Below are 14,612 nucleotides of genomic sequence, written 5' to 3' on the forward strand. Positions count from 1 at the left end.
ATCAGAGTCTTTTCCAATGAGTCAACTCTTCACATGAGGTGGCCAAAGTACTGGAGTTTCAGCTTTAGCATCATTCTTTCCAAAGAAACCCCGGGCTGATCTCCTTCAGAAAGGACTGGTTGGATCTCCTCGCAGTCCAAGGGACTCTCAAGAGTCTTCTCCAACACCACAGTTCAAAAGCATCAATTCTTTGGCACTCAGCTTTCTTCACAGTCCAACTCTCACATCCATACATGACCACAGGAAAAATCATAGCCTTAACTAGACGAACCTTTGTTGGCAAAGTAATGTCTCTGCTTTTGAATATGCTATCTAGGTTGGTCATAACTTTCCTTCCAAGGAGTAAGAGTCTTTTAATTTCATGGCTGCAGTTACCATCTGCAGTGATTTTGGAGCCCCAAAAGATAAAGTCTGACACTGTTTCCACTGTTTCCCCATCTATTTCCCATGAAGTGATGGGATCAGATGCCATAATCTTTGTTTTCTGAATGTTGAGCCTTAAGGCAACTTTTTCACTCTCCACTTTCACTTTCATCAAGAGGCTTTTGAGTTCCTCTTCACTTTCTGCCATAAGGGTGGTGTCATCTGCATATCTGAGGTTATTGATATTTCTCCTGGAACTCTTGATTCCAGCTTGTGTTTCTTCCAGTCCAGGGTTGCTCATGATGTACTCTGCATATAAGTTAAATAAATAGGGTGACAATATACAGCCTTGACGTACTCTTTTTCCTATTTGGAACCAGTCTGTTGTTCCATGTCCAGTTCTAACTGTTGCTTCCTGACCTGCATACAAATTTCTCAAGAGGCAGATCAGGTGGTCTGGTATTCCTATCTCTTTCAGAATTTTCCACAGTTTATTGTGATCCACACAGTCAAAGGCTTTGGCATAGTCAATAAAGCAGAAATAGATGTTTTTCTGGAACTCTCTTGCTTTTTCCATGATCCAGCGGATGTTGGCAATTTGATCTCTGGTGCCTCTGCCTTTTCTAAAACCAGCTTGAACATCAGGAAGTTCATGGTTCACATATTGCTGAAGCCTGGCTTGGAGAACTTTGAGCATTACTTTACTAGCGTGTGAGATGAGTGAAATTGTGCGATAGTTTGAGCATTCTTTGGCATTGCCTCTCTTTGGGATTGGAATGAAAACTGACCTTTTCCAGCCCTGTGGCCATTGCTGAGTTTCCCAAATTTGCTGGCATATTGAGTGCAGCACTTTCACAGCATCATCTTTCAGGATTTGGAATAGCTCAACTGGAATTCCATCACCTCCTCTAGCTTTGTTCGTAGTGATGCTTTCTAAGGCCCACTTGACTTCACATTCCAGGATGTCCGGCTCTAGGTCAGTGATCATACCATCGTGATTATCTGGGTCGTGAAGATCTTTTTTGTACAGTTCTTCTGTGTATTCTTGCCACCTCTTCTTAATATCTTCTGCTTCTGTTAGGTCCGTACCATTTCTGTCCTTTATTGAGCCCATCTTTGCATGAAATGTTCCCTTGTTATCTCTAATTTTTTTGAAGAGATCTCTAGTCTTTCCCATTTTGTTTTCCTCTATTTCTTTGCATTGATCACTGAAGAAGGCTTTCCTATCTCTTCTTGCTATTCTTTGGAACTCTGCATTCAGATGCTTATATCTTTCCTTTTCTCCTTTGCTTTTCACTTCTCTTCTTTTCACAGCTATTTGTAAGGCCTCCCCAGACAGCCATTTTGCTTTTTTGCATTTCTTTTCCATGGGAATGGTCTTGATCCCTGTCTCCTATACAATGTCATGAACCTCATTCCATAGTTTATCAGGCAGTCTATCTATCAGATCTAGGCCCTTAAATCTATTTCTTACTTCCACTGTATAATCATAAGGGATTTGATTTAGGTCATACCTGAATGGTCTAGTGGTTTTCCCTACTTTCTTCAATCTAAGTCTGAATTGGCAATAAGGAGTTCATGATCTGAGCCACAGTCAGCTCCTGGTCTTGTTTTTGCTGACTGTATAGAATTTCTCCATCTTTGGCTGCAAAGAATATAATCAATCTGATTTCAGTGTTGACCATCTGGTGATGTCCATGTATAGAGTCTTCTCTTGTGTTGTTGGAAGAGGGTGTTTGCTATGACCAGTGCATTTTCTTGGCAAAACTCTATTAGTCTTTGCCCTGCTTCATTCCATATTCCAAGGCTAAATTTGCCTGTTACTCCAGGTGTTTCTTGACTTCCTACTTTTGCATTCCAGTCCCCTATAATGAAAAGGACATCTTTTTTGGGTGTTAGTTCTAAAAGGTCTTGTAGGTCTTCATAGAACCGTTCAACTTCAGCTTCTTCAGCATTACTGGTTGGGGCATAGACTTGGATTACTGTGATATTGAATGGTTTGCCTTGGAAACGAACAGAGATCATTCTGTCATTTTTGAGATTGCATCCAAGTACTGCATTTCAGACTCTTTTGTTGACCATGATGGCTACTCCATTTCTTCTGAGGGATTCCTGCCTGCAGTAGTAGATATAATGGTCATCTGAGTTAAATTCACCCTTTCCAGTCCATTTTAGTTCGCTGATTCCTAGAATGTCGACATTCACTCTTGCCATCTCTTGTTTGACCACTTTTAATTTGCCTTAATTCATGGACCTGACATTCCAGGTTCCTATGCAATATTGCTCTTTACAGCATCAAACCTTGCTTCTATCACCAGTCACATCCACAGCTGGGTATTCTTTTTGCTTTGACTCCATCCCTGCATTCTTTCTGGAGTTATTTCTCCACTGATCTCCAGTAGCTATTGGGCACCTACTGACCTGGGGAGTCCCTCTTTCAGTATCCTATCATTTTGCCTTTTCATACTGTTCATGGGGTTATCAAGGCACAAATACTGAAGTGGTTTGCCATTCCCTTCTCCAGTGGACCACATTCTGTCAGATCTCTCCACCATGACCTGCCCATCTTGGGCTGCCCCACAGGCATGGCTTAGTTTCATTGAGTTAGACAAGGCTGTGGTCCTAGTGTGATTAGATTGACTAGTTTTCTGTGAGTATGGTTTCAGTGTGTCTGCCCTCTGGTGCCCTCTTGCAACTCCTATGGTCTTACTTGGGTTTTTCTTACCTTGGGCGTGGGGTATCTCTTCATGGCTGCTCCAGCAAAGCGCAGCCACTGCTCCTTACCTTGAACGAGGGGTATCTCCTCACCGCCGCCCTTCCTGACCTTCAGTGTGGGATAGCTCCTCTAGGCCCTCCTGCACCCGCGCAGCCATGGCTCCTTGGACGTGGGGTTGGTCCTCCTGGCCGCCGCCCCTGGCCTGGAGCGTGGGGTAGCTCCTCCCAGCCCCGCCCCTGACCTCAGGGGTAGCTCCTCTCGACCGTTCCTGCGCCGTCGCAGCCTGGCACTCTCAGCCACTGCCCCTGACCTCAGACGTGGGGTAACTCCTCTTGGCCGCCGCCCTTCGGGCATCAGGTCCTCCCGGCTTCTGCCCCTGACCTCCGACGTGGGGTAGCTCCTCTCAGCCACGCTTAGTGCGCTGGTTGCAGCCGCCTGCGCTTAAACAGTAGATTGTGCCTTTTTCATCTTTCTGTTCACCTCTATCCAACTTCCCCTTTCTCCTCCAGGACCCTAACCCAATTCTCCCCAGAAATATCATCAGACTTGGACACAGTAAGAACATTATAAACAAATTCCGTGGATGTCCATTTCCTCACCAGTTGCCTTACTGAGATTTTAAGTTTTCAACCATTTGTTGCTACCACCCCCATGGTGTGTGGGGCACACACCATGTGTGTGTGAAAGGGAGAAAGAAAACTTTGAAAACCTTGTCTCAGCTTTCATTTCTCAGTTTGATACCCATAAATGCCCTTCACCTCTCCAGTAGCCATTGGACAAATTTTAGCAGGTCTAGTCTTTCTTTTGTAATTTATTTTATTTTTAATTTTTATTTTACCTTGGATCATAGTTGATTAACAACATTGTGTTAGTTTCAGGTGTGCAGCAAAGTTTATATATATATATATGTATATATGTATATGTATATATATATATATATATATATATATATATATACTCTGCCTGCAGTACAGGAGACCTGGGTTTGAGTTCTGGATGAGAAAGATCCCCTGAAGAAGGAAAGGGCAACCCACTCCAGTATTCTTGCCTGGAGAATCCCATGGACAGAGGAATGGGGTCGCAAGAGTCAGACATGACTGAATGACTTTCACTACTACCCACTCCAGTATTCTTGCCTGAAGAATTCCATGAACAGAGGAGCCTGGCGGCCTATAGTTCATGGGGTCACAAAGAGTCAGACATAACTGAGCTACTAACACATATACTTTTTCAAATTCAATCTCACTCCTGGGCATATATCCGGAAGATAATATGGTTTGAAAGTTTCGATCTTTCTAACTGCAGGCACAGCCACAGCTGCACAAGCCCCAAGACAAGGTTTTACTGAGGCCCACAGAACAGGGAGAGGGAGGGTCCCAGCAGCAGCTCACCCCACCCCATTCATCAGCTGTTGTGACCACACAGTTAATCTCTTATACCAGGAAATCTGTGAGAGTGAAAGGAGGAGGGTACAGATATGGAGAGAAGCTCAAAGTCTCCCAGGGAGAGAAAGTTAAGAACCAGCAATATGGTTAGCTGGGGGACAGGTCATCCTCCATGAACACTGTACATTCCTGGGATGATGTCTAGTGTTAGAATAGAATGGGAGCCCAGGATTCAAGTGTCGGTGAGCCCAGTTAATACAGGGCATGGACTCCCAAAACTTGACTGAAGAACAAGACAGATTCTCACTAACTTTATGTACAAAGCACAGACATACATAACGTACGTGGGCAGGTACACTTCTTCAGTATTCAGGTTTCATGGAGGGGAATGTAATTAGGAGAAATGGACATAAAAACAATCAGTAATGAAAAACAAACAAAAAAGACTGAGATCCAAAAGTCTACAAGCAATAAATGCTGGAGAGGGTGTGGAGAAAAGGGAACCCTCTTACACTGTTAGTGGGAATGCAAACTAGTACAGCCACTATGGAGAACAGTGTGGAGATTCCTTAAAAAACTGGAAATAGAACTGCCCTATGACCCAGCAATCCCACAGCTGGGCATACACACTGAGGAAACCAAAAGGGAAAGAGACACGTGTACCCCAATGTTCATTGCAGCACTGTTTATAATAGCCAGGACATGGAAGCAACCTAGATGCCCATCAGCAGATTAATGGATAAGAAAGCTGTGGTACATATACACAATGGAGTATTACTCAGCCATTAAAAAGAATACATTTGAATCAGTTCTAATGAGGTGGATGAAACTGGAGCCTATTATACAGAGTGAAGTAAGGCAGAAAGAAAAACACCAATACAGTATACTAACGCATATATATGGAATTTAGAAAGATGGTAACAATAACCCTGTGTACGAGACAGCAAAAGAGACACTGATGTATAGATCAGTCTTATGGCTCTGTGGGAGAGGGAGAAGGTGGGGAGATTTGGGAGAATGGCATTGAAACAGGTATAATATCATGTATGAAACGAGTCACCAGTCCAGGTTCCATGCACGATACTGGATGCTTGGGGCTGGTGCACTGGGACGACCCAGAGGGAGGGTATGAGGAGGGAGGAGGGAGGAGGGTTCAGGATGGGGAACACAGGTATACCTGTGGCAGATTCATTTCGATATTTGGCAAAACTAATACAATATTGTAAAGTTTAAAAATAAAATAAAATTAAAATTAAATAAAATGTTAAAAAAAAAAAAAAAAAAGATTGAGAAACACTGATTTAGGGGAATGCCCCAGATTGAAAGCCAAGAAATAACAGGAACTTGGAAGAATCAGTCCAATTCAGTTCAGTCACTCAGTCATGTCCAACTCTTTGCGATCCCATGGACTGCAGGATGCCAGGCTTCCTTGTCCATCACCAACTCTTAGAGCTTGCTCAAACTCACATCCATCAAGTCGGTGATGCCATCCAACCATATCATCCTCTGTCATCCCCTTCTCCTCCCACTTTCAATCTTTCCCAGCATCAGGGTCTTTTCCAGTGAGTCTGTTCTTTGCATCAGGTGGCCAGAGGATTGGAGTTTCAGCTTCAGCATCAGTCCTTCCAATGAATATTCAGGACTGATTTTCTTTAGAATGGACTAGTTTGATCTCCTTGCAGTCCAAGGGACTCTCAAGAGTCTTCTCCAACACCACAGTTCAAAAGCATCGATTTTTCAGAACTCAGCTTTCTTTATAGTCCAACTCTCACATCCATACATGACTACTGAAAAAGCCATAGCTTTGACTAGACGGACCTTTATTAATAAAGTAATGTCTCTGCTTTTTAATATGCTGTATAGGTTGGCCATAGCTTTTCCTCCAAAGAGCAAGTGTCTTTTAATTTCATGGCTATAGTCACCATCTGCAGTGATTTTGGAGCCCCAAAAATAAAGTCTGTCACTGTTTCCGTTGTTTCCACACTATTTGCCTTGAAGTGATGGGACCGGATGCCATGATCATTGTTTTTTGAATGTTGAGTTTTAAGCCAACTTTTTCACTCTACTCTTTCACTTTCATCAAGAGGCTCTTTAGTTCTTCTCTGCTTTCTGCTATAAGGGTGGTGTCATCTACATATCTGAGGTTATTGATATTTCTCCCGTCAATCTTGATTCCAGCTTGTACTTCATCCAGCCTGGCATTCCATGTAATGTACTCTATTCTGAAAGAGATGGGAATACCAGACCACCTGACCTGCCTCTTGAGAAATCTGTATGCAGGTCAGGAAGCAACAGTTAGAACTGGACATGGAACAACAGACTGGTTCCAAATAGGAAAAGGAGTACGTCAAGGCTGTATATTGTCACCCTGCTTATTTAACTTATATGCAGAGTACATCATGAGCAACCCTGGACTGGAAGAAACACAAGCTGGAATCAAGACTGCCAGGAGAAATATCAAAAACATCAAATATGCAAATGACACCACCCTTATGGCAGAAAGTGAAGAGGAACTCAAAAGCCTCTTGATGAAAGTGAAAGTGGAGAGTGAAAAAGTTGGCTTAAAGCTCAACATTTAGAAAACGAAGATCATGGCATCTGGTCCCATCACTTCATGGGAAATAGATGGGGAAACAGTGGAAACAGTGTCAGACTTTATTTTTTCTGGGCTCCCAAATCACTGCAGATGGTGACTGCAGCCATGAAATTAAAAGATGCTTACTCCTTGGAAGGAAAGTTATGACCAACCTTTGATAGCATATTGAAAAGCAGAGACATTACTTTGCCAACAAAGGTCCATCTAGTCAAGGCTATGGTTTTTCCAGTGGTCATGTATGGATGTGAGAGTTGGACTGTGAAGAAGGCTGAGCGCCGAAGAATTGATGCTTTTGAACTGTGGTGTTGGAGAAGACTCTTGAGAGTCCCTTGGACTGCAAGGAGATCCAACCAGTCCATTCTGAAGGAGATCAGCCCTGGGATTTCTTTGGAAGAAATGATGCTAAAGCTGAAACTCCAGTACTTTGGCCACCTCATGTGAAGAGTTGACTCATTGGAAAAGACTCTGATGCTGGGAGGGATTGAGGGCAGGAGGAGGCAGGGACAACAGAGGATGAGATGGCTGGATGGCTTCACTGACTCAATGGATGTGAGTCTGAGTGAACTCCGGGAATTGGTGATGGACAGGGAGGCCTGGCGTGCTGCGATTCATGGGGTCGCAAAGAGTCGGACACGACTGAGTGACTGAACTGAACTGAACTGAACTCTGCATATAAGTTAAATAACTTGGAAAAATAGTGAGCATTCAATCCATAGGTCTGAGATTGAGAAAGAAATGCTTGCATGACTCTGAAGCTTTCCAGGTTTGGAGGCAGCAATGAGGAAACAGAAAGACACATGGCAGGCAGGGCTTGAGAAAGTGAGTGGCTGCCACACAGATGGCCTCAGGAAGCCACATCTCAGGACAGAGACAGGTTCCCATTTAAGTGAAACATCAAAGTGTGTTCTGTAAAGACTTAATACATGGCATGGTTGTTTCAGTAAAAGGAGGTTTCAATGACATTGGGTGATGACTCAATCCAAATAGTTATCATCTTTCATAAATGTTGCATGTACTGAAGTATTGCTCTTATACAACCAGGTGGCTGCTGAAATTCACCAGAGGCTCATGGAAGAAGAAAAAGAAAACCAGCCAGCAGAAACAAAAGAAAAACTTCCTCAGGTGGCTGCAAATAAAAAAGTGAAAAAGGAGCCTCCGCCACCACCACCGCCACCCAAGAAAAAAAAAGAGGACAAAAAAGGAAAAGGTATTCGCAGCTTTAGCATCCAGAACCGTGGATGCTTAACCTCTCCTTGGTGGAAAATAAGCACTTAACCAGGCACATGAGCCTCTGAGCTACTAGAATGCTGTTCATTAGGTTTTATTTAGAGACTCAGGTGTCTGTAAGCTTGAATGTTAGTTGGCAAACATTCTCCATGCCAGCCCCTTTTAAGTTGTTTATCCACATAACCAAGTGTATTCAGGGTGAAATAAATCTCAAAGACAGTTTAAAACATGTGAAAAGAACCCCAAGATGACACTGTGCAATCTGAAAAGTATGTGCAAGGGGACTGATAGTAGCTGCCTTAATCAAGAGAGGGTTACAAGCAACAGGTGGTAGTTTAGTCACTCAGTCGTGTCCAACTTTTTTGTAACCCCATGGACCATTGTAGGCTGCCAGGCTCCTCTGTCCATGGAATTTTCCAGGCAAGAATATTGGAGTGGATTGCCATTTCCTTCTCCAGGGGATCTTCCCGACCCAGGGATGGAACCAGCATCTCTTGCATCTCCTGTATTGCAGGCGATTCTTTACCGCTGAGCCACCAGGGAAGCCCAAAAGCTAGTTCTGTGTGTGTAAATTTCAGGCTTGAAGTGAAAGTGAGGAAGTGTTAGTCACTCAGTCATGCCCTACTCTTTGTGACCATATGGACTGTAGCCCACCAGGCTCCTCTGTCATGGGATTCTCCAAGCAAGAATACTGGAGTGGGTTGCCATGCCTTTAGGTTTAATTCAGATCTCAGGTTTAACTTAACCTCCTGGAGGCCTCTTCCTGCCTAAAATTCTTTAAGATAGAGAAAAAAGAGGAAAAAGAGGTCCCTGGGGAGCACAGTCATCTCACTCCATCTGAGGAAGTAGGAAGTGCTTCCTGGGTGGAGTCCATCCAGGTATCTACAGTGGGAGTTACAACAAAGCCTTGAGGATGAGGGAGGCGTGAGGTGATGGCCCCTGGAACAGAGGAAAGAGTAGCACTACAATTAAGAACTTGTGACCCTCATTTGTCTCAAACGGTGAACATAAAGGAAATAATCAGCATTTGAAGAAAATGATTCAATTTACTTTAATGGAATAGTTAGTTGGGTCAAATTTCCTAATTTTACAGATGCTAATACAGAAAACCAGAGAGATTAAGGGCTCTTTCATCTGTAACTTATACTCACATCCACTACTGCAAATAAGATGCAACACATCTAATTACAATTTCTTTGTTAATATTTGTCTTCTTCCCAAAATTTGAACCCCTTGAGATCAGAACTTCAAGAAAGATTTATTGAACTAAGTAGAATTGTATATGGCGAAGGAAATGGCAACCCACTCCAGTGTTCTTGCCTGGAGAATCCCAGGGACAGGGGAGACTGGTGGGCTGCCGTCTCTGGGGTCACACAGAGTCGGACACGACTGAAGTGATGCAGCAGAATTGTATAAGCTGGGCTTGCAGCTAGAATCACACTGCCATTTCTTATGGGTACATTCTCAGGCAAACACTGGCAAATCCTTATTTTCTAATTCTCATAGACTATCTCTGAACTACTCATACTTAAGTACTAGTTAAAAAACAATGAAGTGGGGGGGGTGGTCCTAAGATGGTGGAGGAATAGGACAGGGAGACCACTTTCTCGCCCACAAATTCATCGAAAGATCATTGGAACGCTGAGAAAATTCCACAAAACAACTTCTGAACTCTGGCAGAGGACACCAGACACCCATAAAGGCAGCCCATTATCTTCAAAAGAAGATGGTTTATCATCGGTGCAGTATGGATGGAGAAGTCTCGAGACTACTGTAAGAATAAGACTGAAAACCAGAGGCAGGAGGCTTAAATTCAAAACTTGAGAACACCAGAATACTCCTGACTCCAGGGAACATTAATTGACAAGAGCTCATCCAAAAACCTCCATACCTACACTGAAACCAAGCTCCACTCAAGAGTCAACAAGTTTCAGAGCAAGACATACCAAGCTAATTCTCCAACAGCGCAGGAACATTACCCTAAGCATTAAAATACAGGTGGCCAAAAGTCACACCAAACCCATAGACACCTCAAAACTCACTACTGGACACTTCATTGCACTCCAGAGAGAAGAGATCCAGCTCCACCCACCACAACAGTGATGCAAGCTTCCCTAACTGGGAAACCTTGACAAGCCACTCGTCCAACTCCACCCACAGGGAGGAACCTCCATAATAAAGAGGAACCACAAACTTCCAGCATACAGAAAGGCCACCCCAAACACAGCAATCTAAACAAGATGAAAAGGCAGAGAAATATTTAGCAGGTAAAGGAACATGATAAATGCCCACCAAACCAAACAAAAGAGGAGGAGATAGGGAGTCTACCTGGAAAAGAATTCAGAATAATGATAGTAAAAATGATCCAAAATCTTGAAAACAAAATGAAGTTACAGATAGTCTGGAGACAAGGATTGAGAAGATGCAAGAAATGTTTAACAAGGACCTAAAAGAAATAAAAGAGTCAATCAATAATGAATAACGCAATAACTGAGATCAAAAACACTCTGGAGGGAACCAACAGTAGAATAACTGAGGCAGAAGATAGGATAAGTGAGGTGGAAGGTATAATGGGGGAAATAAATGAAACAGAGAGGAAAAAAGAAGAAAGAATTAAAAGAAATGAGGACAATCTCAGAGACCTCTGGGATAATGTCAAACACCCCAACATTCGAATCATAGGAGTCCCAGAAGAAGAAGACAAAAGAAAAGCCATGAGAAAATATTTGAGGAGATAATAGGTGAAAATGTCCCTAAAATGGGAAAGGAAATAGCCACCCAAGTCCAAGAAACCCGGAGAGTCCCAAACAGGATAAACCCAAGGCGAAACACCCCAAGACACGTGTTACTCAAATTAACTAAGATCAAACACAAAGAAAAATGTTAAAAGCAGCAAGGAAAAAACAACAAATAACACACAAGGTGATTCCCATAAGGATAACAGCTGATCTTTCTAAAGAAACTCTTCAGGCCAGAGGGAATGGCAGGACATACTTAAAGTGATGAAAAGAAAAATCTACAACCCAGATTACTGTACCCAGAAAGGATCTCATTCAAATATGATAGAGAAATCAAAAGCTTTATAGACAAGCAAAAGCTGGGAATTCAGCACCACCAAACCAGCTCTTCAACAAATGCTAAAAGATCTTCTCTAGACAGGAAAGACAGAAAAGGTGTATAAACTCAAACCCCAAACAATAAAGTAAATGGCAACAGGATCATACTTATCAATAATTACCTTAAATGTAAATGGGTTGAATGCCCCAACCAAAAGACAAAGACTGGCTGAATGGATACAAAAACAAGATATGCTGTCTATATATGCTGTCTACAAGAGACTTACCTCAAAACAAGGGACACATACAGACTGAAAGTGAAGGGCTGGAAAAAGATATTTCACACAAATGGAGACCAAAAGAAAGCAGAAGTAGCAATACTCATATCAGATAAAATAGACTTTGAAATAAAGGCTGTGAAGAGAGACAAAGAAGGACACTACATAATGATCAAAGGATCAATCCAAGAAGAAGATATAACAATTACAAATATATATAGAGAGAGACTATATATATATAAATATATATATATATAAGCACCACAATATGTAAGGCAAATGCTAACAAGTATGAAAGTGGAAATTTACAGTGACACAATAATAGTAGGAGACTTTAATACCACACTCACACCTATGGATAGATCAACTAAACAGAAAATTAACACGGAAACACAAAGTTTAAATGATACAATGGACCAGTTAGACCTAATTGATATCTATAGGACATTTCACCACAAAACAATGAATTTAACCTTTTTCTAAAGTGCACACGGAACATTCTACAGGACAGATCACATCCTGGGCCATAAATCAGGCCTTGGTAAATTAAAAAAAATTGAAATCATTCCAGACATCTTTTCTGATTACACTGTGGTAAGATTAGATGTCAACTACAGGAAAAAAACTATTAAAAATACAAACATATGGAGGCTAAACAATATGCTTCTGAATAACCAACAAATCACAGAAGAAATCAAAAAATGCACAGAAACTAATGAAAATGAAAACACAACAACCCAACACCTATGGGATTCAGCAAAAGCAGTGCTAAGGGGAACATTCATAGCAATACAAGCTTACCCCAAGAAACAAGATAAAAATCAAATAAATAACCTAACCCTATACCTAACGCAACTAGAAAAAGAAGAAATGAAGAACCCCAGGGTTAGTAGAAGGAAAAAACTCATAAAAATTAAAGCAGAAATAAATGAAAAAGAAACAAAGAAGACCATACCAAAAATCAGCAAAGCTAAAAGCTAGTTCTTTGAGAAGATAAATAAAATAAACAAACCATTAGCCAGATTCATCAAGAAAAAAGGGAGAAGAATCAAATTAACAAAATCAAAAATGAAAATGGAGAAATCACAACAGACAACACAGAAATACAAAGGATCATAAGAGACTACATGGAGGAAATGGACGAATTCTTAGAAAAGTATAACTTTCCAAAACTGAACCAGGAAGAAATAGAAAATCTTAACAGATTTTCCCATCACAACATGGAAATCAAAACTGTAATCAGCAATCTTCCAGAAAAAAAAAACCCAGGTCCAGATGGCTTCACAGTTGAATTCTACCAAAAATTTAGAGAAGAGCTAATATCTATCCTACTCAAACTCTTCCAGAAAACTGCAGAGGAAGGTAAACTTCCAAACTCATTCTATGAGGCCACCATCACCCTAATACCAAAACCAGACAAAGACGCCACACAAAAAAGCAAACTACAGGCCAATAGATGAACATAGATGCAAAAATCCTTAACAAAATTCTAGCAAACAGAATCCAACAACATATTAAAAAGATCATACATCATGACCAAGTGGGCTTTATCCCAGGGTTGCAAGGATTCTTTAATATCCATAAATCAATCAATGTGATACACCACATTAACAAATTGAAAGATAAAAATTATATGATCATCTCAATAGATGCAGAGAAAGCCTTTGACAAAATTCAACATGCATTTGTGATAAAAACCCTCCAGAAAGCAGGAATAGATGGAATGTACCTCAACATAATAAAAGCCATATATGATAAACCCATGGCAAGCATTATCCTGAATGGTGAAAAATTGAAAGCATTTCCCCTAAAATCAGGAACAAGACAAGGGTGCCCACTCTCACCACTACTATTCAACACAGTTTTGGAAGTTTTAGCCACAGCAATCAGAGCAGAAAAAGAAATAAAAGGAATCTAGACTGGAAAATAAGAAGTAAAACTCTCACTGTTTGCAGATGGCATGATCCTCTACATAGAGAACCCTGAAGACTCCACCAAAAAATTTCTAGAGCTAATCAATGAATGTAGTAAAGTTTCAGGATATAAATTTAACACTCAGAAATCCCTTTCATTCCTATACACTAACAATGAGAAAACAGAAAGAGAAATTAAGGAAACAATTCCATTCACCATTGCAACAAAAAGCATAAAATACTTCGGAATAACTATACCTAAAGAAACAAAGACCTATATATAAACTGATAAACTATAAAACACTGATGAAAGAAATCAAAGATGATACAAATAGATGGAGAAATATACCATGTTCATGGATCAGAAGAATGAATATAGTGAAAATGAGTATACTACCCAAAGCAATCTATAGATTCAATGCAATCCCTATCAAGCTACCAATGGTATTTTTCAGAGAACTAGAACAAATAATTTCACAGTTTGTATGGAAATACAAAAAACCTCGAATAGCCAAAGCAATCTTGAGAAAGAAGAATGGAACTGGAGGAATCAACCTGCCTGACTTCAGACTATACTACAGAGCTACAGTCATCAAGACAGTATGGTACTGGCACAAAGACAGAAATATAGATCAATGGAACAAAATAGAAAGCCCAGAAATAAATCCACACACCTATGGACACCTTATCTTTGACAAAGGAGGCAAGAATATACAATAGAGAAAAGACAATCTCTTTAACAAGTGGTGCTGGGTAAACTGGTCAACCACTTGTAAAAGAATGAAACTAGAACACTTTCTAACACCATACACAAAAATAAACTCAAAATGGATTAAAGATCTAAACGTAAGACCAGAAACTATAAAACTCCTAGAGGAAAACATAGGCAGAACACCCTCTGACATAAATCACAGAAGGATCCTCTAATGACCCACCTCCCAGAGTAATGGAAATCAAAGCAAAAATAAACAAATGGTACATAATTAAACTTAAAAGCTTTTGTACAACAAAGGAAACTATAAGCAAGGTGAAAAGACAGCCTTCAGAATGGGAGAAAATAATAGCAAACAAAGCAACT

At 41.0% G+C, this 14,612-nt stretch overlaps 1 protein-coding gene across 10 annotated transcripts in view; it reads left to right on the top strand.

Moving 5' to 3' along the window:
• SPEF2 (sperm flagellar and cilia associated 2) overlaps positions 1-14,612 on the top strand; it is a 208,077-nt gene that overhangs the window by 139,999 nt on the left and 53,466 nt on the right. For all 10 annotated transcript variants that reach the window (XR_015148649.1, XM_086361399.1, XM_086361400.1 and 7 more), the window contains one exon: positions 8,102-8,267. Coding sequence is in view for 9 of the 10 variants with exons in the window: in XM_086361399.1 (XP_086217525.1) it covers positions 8,102-8,267 (166 nt within the window). In the remaining variant the exon portion in view is untranslated. The remainder of the gene's footprint in view (positions 1-8,101; positions 8,268-14,612) is intronic.

Source organism: Bos grunniens, chromosome 20, assembly GCF_055505025.1.
Source record: "Bos grunniens cultivar Pamir isolate PY7600 chromosome 20, Bosgru_T2T1.0, whole genome shotgun sequence".
Classification (NCBI taxonomy): domain Eukaryota; kingdom Metazoa; phylum Chordata; class Mammalia; order Artiodactyla; family Bovidae; genus Bos; species Bos grunniens.